Here is a 15,900-nt window from a genome sequence, read left to right as displayed (position 1 = left end):
GAGAGAGAGAGAGAAGAGGCTTTTGATAGTAATGATGGCAAAAGGGGGTCATGATTACAAAGGCCAGCAAAGGATGAAATTGAAATGCAGAAGAGAAGAAGGGTGCCTTCATTTCTTTGGCCTTTTCCATAAACTTGATAATATCTCTTCTATAAATTTTCCAAGAAAGAGTTCAAGTAGAATCTTTAGTGCTGCCTAATTGGGTTTGCTTGGGACACAAAAAAGGTTGATAATGAATCTAATGCTAATTTTTTTTCTTCTTAATTAACTTTTTGAATATTAGAGACTTCCCCTTCATTGTGTGAATCAATAAAATTGGGACCTTCACAGAGTCCTCAATATGGAACATGACTTTGTGCATGACCATGTGCCTTCATCAAGTAACCAAATCATTACTGTAGAAAATTTAGCATGAATAGTCTTACTAGGCAGCTTGAATTCAATCCACAGTTCATATGAATCTAATTTGCAACAGTTCGGACTTCATGTATATTAAGAATATATTCTTCGTTTTGTTTCTTTTCTAATGAGGTTTTGAACACGTAATCTAAAAATTCTAAGACCTAATGATGCCAATACCATTATTTTATGAAAAACATATAAGGCTCAACATTATCACATTGTGTTGAGATATATATCCCACATGGGAATAATATGACATTGCCTGTGGTTTATAAGGGTTTGAGTCACTCCATCCATTGCCAATTGGTTTTGGATGTGAACCCCAGACTACTTTATCATAGTATCGGAGCGGGTTGCCCACGTCCACATGTGAAGCCCAAATGCCACACGAACTCCACATCACCTTAAATGTTGTCCATGTGTTAGGCTTGAAGATTCGCCACACGTGCGGGGGCGTGTTGAGATATATATCCCACATCGGGAATAATGGGACATTGCCTGTGGTTTATAAGGGTTTGGGCTACTCCATCCATATATAGTGATATAGGAGTATGTATCATAGATTTTTTTTGAACTAATTTCAGTTTACCCCCATCAACTTAAGTCGATTATGATGTTAGTCCTTCTTCTTTCAATTTCATCAAAAACACCCCTCAACTCCCAATTTTCATCAGCCGCGCATATCCAAACCTCCAATCTTCATCAAATTCCTCTGTCAAGTGATGACTTGATATCAAGAAAAAGAAAAAAGGAAAAATAAACAAATTGCATGCAATCCCACCAAAATCACTAAGGTTAGAGGGTTATGATGGGAACGAAGATGTATATCGATATGGGAGAAAAATGGTCCGAAAGGTAACTTTCAGAATTTGACTTTCTTCTTGATATCAAGTCATCACTTGACAGAGGAATTAGATGGAGATTGGAGGTTTGGACATGTACGGCTGATGAAAATTAGGAGTTGAGGGGTGTTTTTGATGAAATTGAAAGAAGAATGACTAACATGATGATCGACCTAAAGTTGATAGGGGTAAACTGAAATTAATCCATTTTTTTTCATCGGAGAAAACATAGGGCTAAAACTTTGAGCACCAAAAATTAAAAAGTAATGATCAGAGTATGAGACTCATCCTTAATGAATAGTAACTTAGAGAAGTAGAGTCAATGACTGGAGGATCCGAGTATTATGTTTAGTGTTGATTTTGATGTACTTGAAATTATGACAGATAATTGCCTGGAGAAAATGCAATGCGCAAATGACAATTTGGTCAAAGTTGTGTTTGTTTCAATTTTGTACTTCTTATCTTATTACAATTGCCCAAAAGAAGAAAACTAGTGCTTGAAAAGTAAACGCAACCTTCCTAAGTTTCTAATCCTCTTTGCTTTTACACCAAAAATCTTCCACAAGTCGTATGTTCTTAACATTCAAACATGTGAACTCAGGCTTAATCAGATGCAATCATTTCCTAAACCTAACACTAAAATTTTTATCAAATCTTAGGGTTTATTGAATGCATTTGAAAAGGTATTTAAGCAAAACATGGATGCTTCTGTAAGTACAAGCAAGCAAACACATAAGCATTCAAATTTGTACCACATCATGTCTATATATATGGGGTAAATTCTAAAGCAGCCATCAGCAATACAATTTTGTTTCAACAGTAAAAACCATTGTTCAAAGATACACATTTTCAGCATACTCCGTTCCAAACCTAGAATCGATCTTCTGGTGATTATAATGTACTATCCTAAGTTTGTCCAAACTTTCAAGTTTTGTTATTGATTCAGCATCCTTTGATGTCTTGAGAGCCACTTTTCTCCGACTCTAACTTCTGTTAAAAAGACATGATTAAAGATTTCCATGGCGCCTCACGTGCAAGTCACGTGTATGTGGGCATATCTAATGTAGGGACTTGAGAAGCCAAAGTGAACCATGAGTATTGAGTGGATTATTGGAAGGGAAGCCAAAGTATGGAAGGGGAGGGATTGCAAAGGTCCTCCTCCTTTTGTCTCTTTTCTTACTGTAATTGAGTACCTAAAACCATACTCATTTATTTGGAAAATGATCCCCCATTTTGGCTTCATCTTCTTCTTCTTCACCATCATCATCATCATCATCATCATGAACACCACCATCTGTTTCTTCTTCTTCTTCTCCTCCTCTCACCCATTGGATCCTAATATCATCATTGTGAATGCTAGCTAGTGGTACTATTTTGTCCAACTTCCAACTTCAGGCTGAGCCACTTCACATGGTCCCTTGATTTTAGCTGCTTCAACACTAAACTTGCCAGCCCATAATTTAGATTGGGGACCAAATTCTTGTTTCAATTTTGTTCTCAAGCTAGGAGAGCTAAGTATGATGAGTTGAGATTGAAGATCATATCCCATTATCTATCATCAAAGAGAAAATGCATCTGTTTTGTTTTTTGCCCCAATATTAAGCTGTCATTATGTTTCATGCACTTGCATTGCTACAAAAGAGAGCAAAGTGGGCATGGACTAATTGAAAAACACTCGAACAAAGAAATTACTTATTGTCTAAAATTTATCAACTCTTCTATCACTTGTCAAAAATCATACCAAATGATTTCATCATTTTCAACTTAATAAACTTTCATTCAATTTCATGGCCAAATAGCGTGATCGGAACCTCTAATTATGTATAAGTAACCACTGAGTGACAAATTTGGACGGAAGTCCACTAACTAAAATGAAGAAGACCATCGGCAAGATCCGAAAATATTGGTAAAGTAGTTGCTAGGGTACAATTGGACAACTGGAAAAATGAAATTGCTAGGGGCATTAGGGCAATTATGCCAAAAATAGAAGAAGATAAATAGTTAAGAAAATAGCCCTTAATAATGAGATGTTCTTGGTATACATCGGTATCACAATCGAATAGAAAGCAAATTTCTTCACAAATTAGATATTTTATCTTGGCTCCTTAGCTATTTTGAAGAGCACGTTAAGGTTTTTACAAGGTACGTAGCAGCATACTTTACAAATTTAAGAAATATCGTTTTTTCTTTCCTCACATTCCCTATTTTAGGGATACAGTAGCTAAAAGGAATTCATTGGAGGAATATAGTCTAATATTTCCCTAAAAGAGAGAAAAATTCAAATATGAGAGTCACTCTTAAAGTTATGAAGATTTTAGAGATTTCCGTAAAATTGGAACTTTGTTAGAATTGAAGAACAAAACAAATTCTTGATCGGTATTTTAGCTGGAATTCTAGAAGTGATATCGTATTAGTATCGTAATGTGCAATTGATCAAATGTGTTGGTGGTATACTGATATACATGTGGGTATGGGCATATTATACAGTATGTAGTGGGTGATAAAATTGGTGTAGCTAGGCATCATTTTCTTTTGGACATAGAATTTTTAGCCATTTGATTAAAACTGCGACCAGCAAGGCTTCACTCATTTCTTGTGTTACTATCTCCTCACTTCCTTATCAGTACCTACACTACTGCCATATGGTGATGAGATGAAGGTAGTCAACAAGCAAATGAAACTCCCACCATTTTCCAAAACGATCTCATTGCCTCCTCTTTGGTTTTTTCTTACAAAATCTCGAATCTTTTTTTGTTTTTTTTTTCAACTTGGTTTTTTGGGTGATGCAGTATGATGATACACAGCGTGATACCATAATGATCTCTCAAATTTTCGTATTCCAATTCATTACCATGAGTGTATACTTTGCTAGACCAGACATGGCTCCACTGAGAATAGTTAGGGCACTTCTTCATTATGGTAATAATGCCACAATAGGGTACCCAAAAGCTCTTCTGCATAATGACAGTGGTACTCTATATATGAGCTCAAGTTAAACAATCTAAACCTGTTTTTTTTTTTTTTCTTTTCTTTTTGAAAGACTGAACCTATGGTTTTATGATGGCTAAATTTTCCCAAGTAGGTACGTATTTTTATGCTCTATTTTGATCCAAAAACTGAAACAGCCATTGAGCTATAATTCTGGTTATGGTGGAGAGCTAAATTATAACAAATTACAAACAGAGTTTGTCTAGAGTTGCAAACTGGAAGAAGGGCATGAATTGATGAAGTGAAATCATTTCAACGTCTTCATATGTAATAGCATAGAGTGTAGCGCAAGCATCGGCCGCAAAAGTTGTTTCTCCAAATTATTACCCTTGGAAGAAGCTTCTAGCTGTTCTGGATCTCCACATTCAAAAACAAGAAGTATGTGGAAGTATAGGTCATTCGATCTCTAGCTAAACCACGTCTCAATCCTTAATTATCTTGGACCATACGGAACAATTTCTTCTTCACGAGCTTTGTAATTCGAAGAACAGAGGTTTACATTCGAAGAATCTGTTCGTGGCTATATAAGCTACGTATTGATCCAATAATCTTATTGTACAGAAGTAAATTGATCGATGTATCACCAGCAATACATAATAATTGATGTAAGAAACGATGATCCCTTTAATTAACGAGGGGTCAAACTCTTAGGATTCTGATAAGGTTAAGCATCGTTCATGGTTTGTTTGGCCTAAAAAGCTGATCGCCACACTAAGATGATTATCGAAACATTTCCAGCTGCGCGCACAACTGCACTGTGACGCACAAGAGATGAGAATAGGAGCTCGAGACAGAGTTGTACGTTGTACGTGTTATTACAATAGCTATTTTGTTTTCATTCTAATTTTCCTTCCCCATCTCACTTCATTTCTCATTGTTATCACAGTTGGAAAGTTACATGCATGTATCAATTAAAAAAAAAAAAAACTGTTTTGATTTATCAGTTTCTATTTTCATATTCTCATGCCTAGCTAGTAACAGCCATATTTAATTGCCACTAAAAAGCTTTCCAATTTATCCCTTTCGAACAAGGTCTGGGACTTCCTAACTTTCCTGGAATCTTCCTCCAACGCGCTCAGGTATGTATTCCCTTAATCTACCCTTAATCTATTAGGAATAGGAATAGGAAAGCCATTAGGCCTATAAATATATATAGGAGGAGAGTTTCCATATCAAGAATTCTGAGTCTGAGAGATACAAATTAACACAAGAAGACTAGCTAGGCGTGGCGGTGTCCAAGAAGAGTGCGATCAAGTCACCCAAGAGATAGAGAAGAACGTGAAGTTCAGATCACTCCGAGAGACAATCAGAGAGATGCACCAACAAGTGTGCGATCAAGTCACCCAAACAATGGAGAAGAACGAGAAGTTCAGACTCCGAGAGACAATCAGAGAGATGTACCAACAAGTGTGCGATCAAGTCACCCAAGAAATGGAGAAGAACACAAAGCTGAAACCCGTCCTGTCTTTTTTACAGGCCACCCTCAATTCCTTGAGATCAGATGAAATCTTCCAAGGCCTACAGATTTTCAACGATCAGGACAAGATGATCATGAAATTCATGGCACTATAACAAGTTCTGGCTTGACAGCTACACGAACAGGCTTGTACATTTGGATCTGGTCTTGATGAGGTTTCAACGGTGGATGATAACTCCGCCTAATAACAAGTTCGAAACAGTGCCGTTGATGGCGGAGGTGCAGCTGGGAAGAGAGCAAGTGGCTGCTCAGGCAGCGTTCCAGAGGCTGTTTGAGGCGGTGATAGAGGGGGAGGAGAAGGATGTGCCCTTCATGATTTCGCGACTGTTTTCGGATATCAAAAACAAAATTGAGATGCCCAACCAGCCTATGGTGGAGTGGAGAGATCATGAGAGCAAAATGTGGAACTACTGGTACTTGGTTCTAATACACAACAAGCCTACGGAGGAGGTGAGGAGTTTCAGAGAGGAGATGGACAAGGGTTTGGAGGTGGTGAGGAGGAGCTGCGGGGTTGGTGAATTGTGGCAGGGATATACCAAGACCAAGTACGACTGTATTACTGGCTTACTGGGGCTCAATGACTACCTGCAAAGACATATGTATGATGCCATCTAGTTAGCATTGTGCAATTTCGGTCTCACTGGGCGGAGGCATTCAAGGACCAAGGGCACCCCTCCAAATTTCAAATTAGATGTTTTAATCATTCAAAATTTGGCTCAATTTAACCAAACTTTAGTTAAACCGTAAGTATTGGCACCCCAACCCTAAATTTTAGCAGCTCGAGCTTTTGCTTGTTAACTATAGAAAATGATACAAAAATGTTTTCTTAAAGTAGTTAATTTGGTCATATTCTTAGTACTATTATGCATTTACCCTACAAATTAATTTAAATAGATCACTCTATAAAGACCAAACCCATGGCAGTGTATTTGTATAAAAAAAAATAAAAACAAAAGATGTTCGGCTCTCTCTCTCTCTCTCTCGTTTGTTCTCACATTTGTCAATAGGAGTAAACAATCGACAATTCATGGGTTCTTCAAAACAAAAAGTACTGAATCTAAACCTGGTACATCAGTATCTTTATTATAACCTAACTCTGATACCAAAGCAGTAGTTCTTGAAAATTCTCGACAATGACTTTTGCGATATGCAGGAGGGACGAGTCAATTGATGTATAATTTAGCTTAAAACCTTTTTCTATCATAGTAAATTTCACCATTAAGTTTATCTTAATTTTTTAACCTTTTATATTGCCCCCCCCCCTTATTATGATTTGATTTTTGGCTCCGCCTCTGGTCTCACATTTTGTAGATTGATTCCTTAGAGTATCTCCAGTGGCTTTGTCAAATTCCAGCTTGAGGCTCAACGGACAAAAAATGACATAATCCATCGTCTCCAACCCATGCTTCAAATCCTTCGTGGATGACAGGTTGGGTTTATACTGTCAAATTTGATAGCCTCCAAGCTTCTGGTCTTTTCTTTTTCTATTGTTTCTCTTCTCTCTCACTCAGTCTAATCGTCTCTCCATATCCTCTTGTATATTTCATACCCAGAACTCAGACCAAAACTTATAATACAGTATCGGTACCACCGTGAAGCCACCGATCGAAACAGATCAGCGACGAACATAATCAAAACAGAAACCACATAAAGCCAAATGATCAGGTTGGGACTGGGTACAAGGGTCCTTGATACTTCTATTAGAATTGTAATTGAAGTAGGTGCAATTTCTAGGCAGGAGAAGGAGAATAGAAATCAGTGGGTTGATCAAAAAATTGGCTACAAAAAAGGTCGCATGCAGAGGGAAAGACGTACAGTAGTCGGTCAGAGGTGGGCTTGAGAGAGAGAGAGAGAGAGAAAGAGAGTGAATGAGAGTGTCGTTTCTCCGGTTTAGCTTTTAAAGGAGGAAATAAAATCATACATAAATTATTAATAAAAAATAATAGATTGGTATTTAAATTTGACATTTGGGCTAGAGTGAAATTTTGACTAAGAATTCAAATTTGCCAATCACTTTCTACTTGATCACCCCAATAACCACTATCTAGATTGGTGACACATGCTCATTTTTTTATCAACAATAAAGTAAAACAATTTGAAGAGACATATGTTACCAATCTAGATGGTAGTTATTGGGGTGGTCAAGTAAATGTGATTGGCAAATTTGAATCCTTTGACTACAAGCCTCAATTGTCAAATTCAAAATTTGACAAAATAATTTAACGCATGGGTTGGAGATGCTCTTATAGTTTTTTATGGAAGGTTTTTGTTGAGAAACAAATGTGTGTCTGTTATTTTGGACTCATTGAGTTAAGAGTAATGCTACATGCACCAAAATATTCTACAAAATATGAATCCCAAATGAAAAAGCATAAGCCACATCAACACTTGTTAGTAATGTTGGTGACGTGGATTTTGACTAATTTGATAAAACAATTTCTTGAATTATCCAAATATATATAAAAGAAGAAGAGGGTCAGATGTAAAAGAAAAAGAAAAAAAGAAAGGTATACATGACAAAGAACCCTAATTCACTATTGAAGCAGGCATTGATAATTTGATATCCACCATTCAAGCCTCTTCTTTCTTCTCCATCTCTATGAATCATTGGATTGCTCTTTATGATAGTACTTTTAAATTCGATCAAATCAATTTGAGATCTCATATTGATCGGCGGTTTAAAGCTCTGAATCTATTGTATTCATCTTAATATATACTTTTACCTGATGTTAACATCCCCAATAAATCCTAGCTTTTCTCATGATCTGTGGCTTGTGGGTATTCAATACAATTGAAATTGCTGCTGTGCAATTCTAGGAAGCTTTATAAATAAGAAAATTGTTTGTGAACAGTACATCACATTCATGAATATGAATCTTAAGTGGTGTTGTAAGTATTGATATTATTGAGGCTCCCAAGGTATGAGGAAGTGCAGAATGATAAAACTCTCAGTGAGATTGTTAGCATGGAGTTTTGTCGTAGAGAAGTAAATCCTTTCGAAAATTTGCAATGACATAAAAAAAGAAAATACGGAAATATGGAAATTCAAATACACGTAGAGATGAAATGGCACTGCCACATCATTTGAGATGTAGTTTTGATATAAACTTTTGTGCTATCAAGTATTGTTAAAGTTCTTTGTGTCATCCGTGAAATTCAAATACATGTAGGAGATAAATTTGAGATATAATTTTGATATAAACTTTTGTGTTATCAAACATTATTAAAGTTCTTTGTGTCATCCGTGAATGTACGAGTTATACATATTTTTCGTGTGATAGACATAGTTATCAACTTTTTAGACGTCTATTGATGCCGTCAAGACGCCACCAACGGTTGTCCAGGGGTTGATCGGTTGATCCCCTTGTTTACGCCGGAAGCTAGCGTTTTGGCGTCTATCTTCATTTTGGTTTCATTTTTCTTTGTTTTCACGTGAACCTCTGACCATCAAGCAGTGAGGTCCACATTACCATCACCATTTTTTTCGAATTCATATTAGAACACTCACATTGCTCGATTGCCCTTGAGATCTGCACAATCAGACAATCCCTCGTCATGATTCCTTCTTTCTTTTTCCGATCAGTTAACGGTTTGAAAGGGAATCACTGAGATTTCCACAGTAGAATTTATATGATAAAACGACTCCTTATCAGTTAGCATATATAGTAGCGCAAGCACTGCCACAAAAGTTGTTTCTTTCAAATTATAACCCTTGGGAGAAGCCTCAAACACGTCTCAATCTTAATTATCTTGTAAGAAGTGATGATCCCTCTAACTAGGGGTCAAAATCTGAGAATTGTGACAAGGCTAAGCATATATCTGTTTTTTTTTTGGCCTAAAAAATACTGATCGCCAAACTAAAATGATTATCGAAACATTTCCTTCCAGTTGCTCAACTTTATTGATAAAATGGTATTAGGAGCAGTCACCTGTTTGAAGGGAATTTGTTCTGTAGCATTTCCGCCTATGGTGGAGACGAATGAGAGCAATAAAGTTCACCTCCTCTACCGCCCCCACCTTCTTTTTCCGAGCAGTCACCTGTTTGAAGGGAATTCAATACTGAATTTCATCACTAGAATTTATATGATAAAATGACTACTCCTCTTCAATTTGTGTGTATGAACATATTGATGCTTCTCTTGACTAACTTTCAAGAATCGATACTGTACCACTTTGAACCACTGCTTCTGACAATTAACTCTGAATTTCAATTCCCGGAAAAGTAAACAGCAGACATATTACACATCATATTTGGATTTTCTATCATCCTAGATCTTCAATCACAGTGCATTTACCATTGGAATTCAGGGACAAAAAGAACATTCAGCAAAAGGGTATAGGGAAACAGTTGCACATATATACTATATACATGATCCTAAAGATTTCTTGCAACGAATGACCTAAATGAACTAAAAACAAACCAGAAAACTATACCTACTTGTTAATCCTTATGAACTGATTATCCAACAGAATCTTCTTCTGTGTCCACATCATCTTCGTCCATTGCGTTATCAACCCGATTACTACCCTCGGTCTCTGAATCTGAAATTGACCCACCTTTGGCAACATCACCTTTGTTGTTATCTTCACTGTTCGTACAACTCTCGGTATCTGAGTCAGATGTAGAAGCTCGTTTTCTTCTGTCACTATCATAGCTATCATCCACATTCCTGAACTGCTCTTTCAAGTCGGGAGCAACTATCCCAATCATTTCACTCAGTGCTTGACGCTCACGATTCCATCTTGTGGCAGCAGTCTCAGAACATGGAGTACTTTGGCTCTCAGACACCCTGTCAATCGGATCGTGCGGTGCAGCAGCACCTTCCTCATTGTTGTCTCTGCTTGGAGATCCATTCTCTCCATGGACAGAAGGGGCTGTACTACAAGCCCAGCTACCAATAACTTCAGAAGCTATAAGGTCTGCTGTGCGGATTGTGTTTGATTGAGAGTGACGCTGATGAAAGATCACTGGACCTTGCTCGTCATTTTCTTGTACATGGCCTTCCTCATCAAGTTGCATAGTATCCCCTTCAATAGCGGCAGCTCTGTTCAAATCAATATTCTCATTCATTCCAGGGCTTTCAGTTTCAGGAACATGCTCAGTGTCCATGCCTTCAGTTTCAGGGACATGCTCAGTGCCAATGCCATCTCCCTCCACAACAGGTCCTGTACCAATACCATCAATGTCAGAACCAAAGCCACCCTTGACACCATGGTTTGCACTACTGAATTCTGCCTCTTCGGTATGTTGACCTTCTTGGCTCCTGATATCACAGTCATGCTTCTCAGTAACACTGACTTCTTCACTAGAACTTCCAATTTGATTTCCATTGGACCTCTGCGGTGTTGTTGCTGATCCTGCCCTAGCAGTGTTGTTTCTACGGTACCTGATTGCTTTATCATCTCTGCCTTCAGTTCCAGTTGTTTCCACAATAGCATTGAGGTCAAAATCAACTGATGTGTTATCATAATTTTCCTCATCTTCCAGTGTCCTCTGCATTGATTTCAACTGTTCCTGTTGTTTAGCAAACAGCACAGAGATCTCCTCTGTTGTGGAATAAAATGCCCTCAGTTGTGTCTCCCTGCATGAAACCATATATCCCAGTTAAGGAAATGAGTCCTCAAACGCTACCGATTTCTACATCTTGCAAAGTTGGAAATGTAATGCTCTAAAAGACTTTAGTACATGTCTAATCAAGCAAAAGTAAAGTGCTATACTTAAAATTGACCTCTATATGTGTTTATAAAAGAATTGACCGACTGTTGGAGCACAAATATTTCTCCAGTACGACAACTTTGAAACAAATGGAGATGGAGCATAAGATGCGTGACAAAAATAGTTTAGTCAAGCACTACACTCAACTTCTGAAAAAAAAAATGATTATAATCCTTCAGGAAACTTACCGAAGCATTATTCTTTCCCTAGCAGCTTTCAATTTCCTTCTCTCAAAATCAAGATCTTGCATTGCAGAATTCATCTCTAGTTCAAGTGCAGAAACTTTAGCCCATGCTTCTTCTCGAGCCGCCTGCTACCAACAGCAAGAAATATCTCAGCTATGAATAAAAATATCAGCATATGAAAACGTTTATGCTAAATTTTTCTCCCACCAATATTAATATGCTTCAGCAAACATGATTCATGGGTGAAAGACATACATGTTTTGCATATAAAACTTATAGCTTTCATGTTAGTGATCAACACAATAAAGAGAGCATTTCACATGCAGAGACTAAAAGCATTGTAGACGACACCATATGCACAACCCTGTTAACAGAGTTAACGATTTAGCATTGTGAAAGGTAAAAGGAAAATTTTCACTTCTACCTTTTCACTCTCAAGCTCTTTCCTCAGTCCTTTCACGTCATGTTCAAGTTCTTCCACTCTCTGCCCAAACATCCACAACAGCAGATAAACTTAGCCTTAACAACTGTTTGCGGTGAAGATAATTTAAAAAGGGAATATCCAAGTTTAGATTAAGCGGCATGATCACCTTTTTTCGACTTTCAGAGGTTAACTGCTCTTCACCGACTTGGGTGTCTAGCTGGCGGTTTTTATTTTCAGAGACTACCAACTTTTTCCTAGTGTCTTCCTGCAGCACAAAAGGGAATCAGGAGAAGGACCTTCCATGGTTTAAATGAAGTGTTCAATAAAGGTACTGTCAGAATTACCAATTTTGTTCTCAAGTTTTCTATCAGTAAACATGTCTCTCTCTCTGATTCCTGAAATCACAAATGCCATTAATATAATTCCTTGACACAAAAATGTTAAAGAGAATATATAACTATATAAGATATGAGTTGTAAAAGCATTCAGACCTGAAGCTTGTTAATTACTTCTTGTTGCTCTCTTTCTCGTCTTGCGGCGGCATCAGAATATTGTTTTAGTTCCTCTTGAGCATCTGATTGAGCTTTATGTACTGCTGCTTTTAGATCTATTGCAGACTTTTCTCGCTCTTCTCTTCTCTGCTCTCGTTCTTCATCCAACTGTGCCTTGAGCTCAGCCAGAGAAGCTTTCTGACTACAGACACGAAAAAGTAATTATTTTCTCTTAACATTTTGTGTATCCAATGTTCCACTGTCCTTGAAAAGAAAAGATATGTTACTGTTGGCATGCTCAAATAACGATGCAGAAAATACAGATCAATATTATAAACCATAACAGCCATAGCAAGTGCAGTATTTCAAGTAACCATCTGTTAACAATGGGTTCTATGCTTTTAAAAGTACAAAATCTAACAATATAACATGTACTTTATTTGAATGCATAGTTAATGCCAGGTCTATATGATGCTTCTAGCAATCACCAATATCTCCGGATCAAAAATTCTGGCCACACAAAAAAATGATTTCCATTGTTCTTCACATGCCTAGGCTCAGAAAGTTGGAACCTTGGATTTGTAATTGGCATAAATTCAGGTATAACAAGAATAAATTTCAACTCGTAGCCAGAAGAAAAGGGGCAACTACTCCAACAAAACTGTGCTATGACATGTGAGGAATACTGCAACGACTTGATTACAAGTAAAATTACTACAATTCTACAAAGACTTTACAAAAAAATATAATAATAGCAAACTCATTATGAAATAATCTGTCTTACGTATTCATTATTTCATTTGCTTCAGTGCATGACTGCACAGATGCTGTAAGCCTTTCATTAAGGTCTTCAAGAGCATATTTTTGTTCTGCACATATCTTACTGATCTCTACCACCTCCTTCTGTTTAACCTCCATACTATGATGCACCTCTTTCAGTTGATCAAGGTAAGGCTTTGCAACTGATTCTTTCAGTTCTTTTTTTCCTACAACAAAAAATTGCTGTGTCACATAGAAGCAGATTGATGCACTTTCTATATCAAGGAAGGAAGGAAAGGGAAAAGGGGGGAAAAGGGGGGGGGTGAGGGGTTGGTGGTGTCACAGTAACAAAATGCATACATTTTCATGACGCTCAACAGCCAAACGATTATCACAGCGCAATCTATCAATTGTAATGACTTGACTTTCTAATTGCTTCCTTAGTTCCTGCAGATACGATATTTTTAAAGAATTTATCTCAACTTTCCAGCATCACTTCACACTTACTGTATCATCAAAAGAAATGTACCGTGTTTGACCGTTGAAGACTTCGAAAATCATCAAGAGATATTGGACCCTCAGGAGCCCCAATGCCAATACCTTTCAGTCTCTTGTTCTCACCAACGAATTCATCTGTACAAACAAAGAAAAGATATTGAGTAATATTAATGATATAATAATGAAAACTATAACAGAAGCAAAAATATGTAAAATTTACAGTGCCTAGGTTGTCAATATTTCTTTGTCTTCAGCTTATCTTCTTTTCTCTTTCAACCTTTTGGCTTCACTGGTCAATTTAACAAAATGAAATCGCAACCCCCACTAAATTCATTTAGATGCCACCCAAAAAACTGGTTATGTGACTGCCATTCCACAGAACTTTTTTTCTAAATTTCAGATTCTCCAGAAGTAGGTTACCTCCAAAGCTTAGCCACAAAAGCCAAAAAAAAGGCCCAAAAATTTATCTTTAAAATTGGCATTTTCAGAGCAATGAGGATTACCAATTTCTATTCAACTTGCAAACATTTTACCAAAAGTAAATTAGTGATGTAGAGTGGGACTGCCTTATGAGCCGTGTGGCTTAAAAGGTGCCACAACCACTAGAGAAATGTGCTTTAATCAATTCTAGTTCTATCACCAATTTTATGAAGTCCACATATACTGAGAATCCAGAGCAGATAGAGAGAGAGAGCACAATAGAAGCGAAATGTATAGAATGGTGTAGTTGTTAACCACACGAAACACTAAAAGTATTATGAATTTACCTGCTTTTCTCTTTGCAAAAGCACCAGCTGTAGTGGCATTGGAGACAACTTCTCTAAATACAAATGCAAACGCAGCACCTGTAGACAATGACTCTCAAAATGTAACTAAATAAAACTATCATAAATGAGACCAAGTTCTAACAGCATCTCAGCACTTAATACTTCTACAGAAAATCCAATTCCACCTGGGAGTGCCTAACAAACAAGAAACGTAGAGCACAAGACATAGTAGTATTACCATGCTGAGGAGGTGCAGAGAGCGATATAATGTCGCCGTGTCGCACTTCAACTTCAGGGCCGACTTTCGTCAGCTTCTCCCAGTTGAGATACGTCCCGTTCGTGCTGCAAAAAGTCTCACCACAATCACAAACCATGCTTCGAAAACAACAAAATGTAACTAGAAAAATGCACTACTAGTTCCACAACCTCGTGTCCTTGAGGAAAACTGATGCACATTTCACATCTTCATCGACCTTCTTCTTATATATCCTGCAGTGATTTGCGCTAATAGCATTCGACTCAATCTGGAACCGCTTATCGTCCACGCAACGTCCGATTTGATGCTCATTGGAAGTCAGTAGCATATTTATGCCCTGCATTACAAAAATTGATTAATTCATAAACTCCAAACAGTCAAAACTCTCAAACCGAGCCGATTTCAAGCCCGAAAACTCAACAAGAACACTCCTATTTACCGCAATTTCGGTACCAATTCAAGATATGACGATTAAGAACATGAAACAAGGGCGATTGAGTTGAAGAGAGCGAGGGTAGAAGAGTAATTAAGTATACCTGGGGGCGTTTGCGGGCTTTGGAGGAGATGGCGGTGAGGACGCCCCAGACGGAGGGGTCGTAGGAGGGGAGAGGCTGGGAGGCGATTTTGGCGGCGGCGGAGGTGGTGAACTGCATGGGGGACATGGACTCCTCCGAGCGAACAGGAGCGTTGGGCTTTACCGGAGCGGGCTCGCTTTCGCCGACGTCGGACATTGTAGCAATTTGGAGGAGGTGAAGGATCCACAGTAGAGGAGTGTGAAGAGTTGGAGGTTTGGGTGACTCCAGCGTCAGCGTCAGGGTGGAACACTGTTTTTTCTTTTTCTTTTTCGTCAAGGTGGAACACTCACTTTGATAGTGGCTTTTCTACTTGGGTTTATCGGAAATAATAATAATAATAATATTTCAGAAGTGTACAGAGGAAGCTGAGTGAGTTTTATATTTTATTTTATTTTTATATTTTTATACAAATTTTTTCATACTGAGAAATTAATACTCAATCACGGATCTCACGTCATTAAGTATCTACCGACATAAGTCTCTTATTTGTAAGTGTGATTGAATTAAAACTTAATTATCA

General features: G+C 37.6%; 1 protein-coding gene across 1 annotated transcript; it reads right to left on the bottom strand.

The window, feature by feature from the left end:
• Positions 1 to 9,901: 9,901 nt before the first annotated feature.
• LOC101314312 lies at positions 9,902 to 15,652 on the bottom strand. The gene is made up of 13 exons (XM_004306857.1): positions 15,342 to 15,652; positions 14,976 to 15,142; positions 14,788 to 14,891; positions 14,550 to 14,627; positions 13,814 to 13,917; positions 13,645 to 13,731; positions 13,310 to 13,527; positions 12,526 to 12,727; positions 12,379 to 12,429; positions 12,201 to 12,299; positions 12,035 to 12,094; positions 11,614 to 11,735; positions 9,902 to 11,291 (listed from the first exon to the last, which is right to left on the bottom strand). The coding sequence occupies exons 1-13, from the start codon at positions 15,534 to 15,536 to the stop codon at positions 10,169 to 10,171; spliced, it is 2,610 nt and encodes an 869-aa protein (XP_004306905.1). The 5' UTR covers positions 15,537 to 15,652; the 3' UTR covers positions 9,902 to 10,168.
• Positions 15,653 to 15,900: the final 248 nt, after the last annotated feature.

This window comes from Fragaria vesca, linkage group LG7 (assembly GCF_000184155.1).
Source record: "Fragaria vesca subsp. vesca linkage group LG7, FraVesHawaii_1.0, whole genome shotgun sequence".
Classification (NCBI taxonomy): Eukaryota; Viridiplantae; Streptophyta; class Magnoliopsida; order Rosales; family Rosaceae; genus Fragaria; species Fragaria vesca.
The sequence above is the reverse complement of the archived record's forward strand: the minus strand, read 5'-3'. Positions and strand labels throughout refer to the sequence as shown.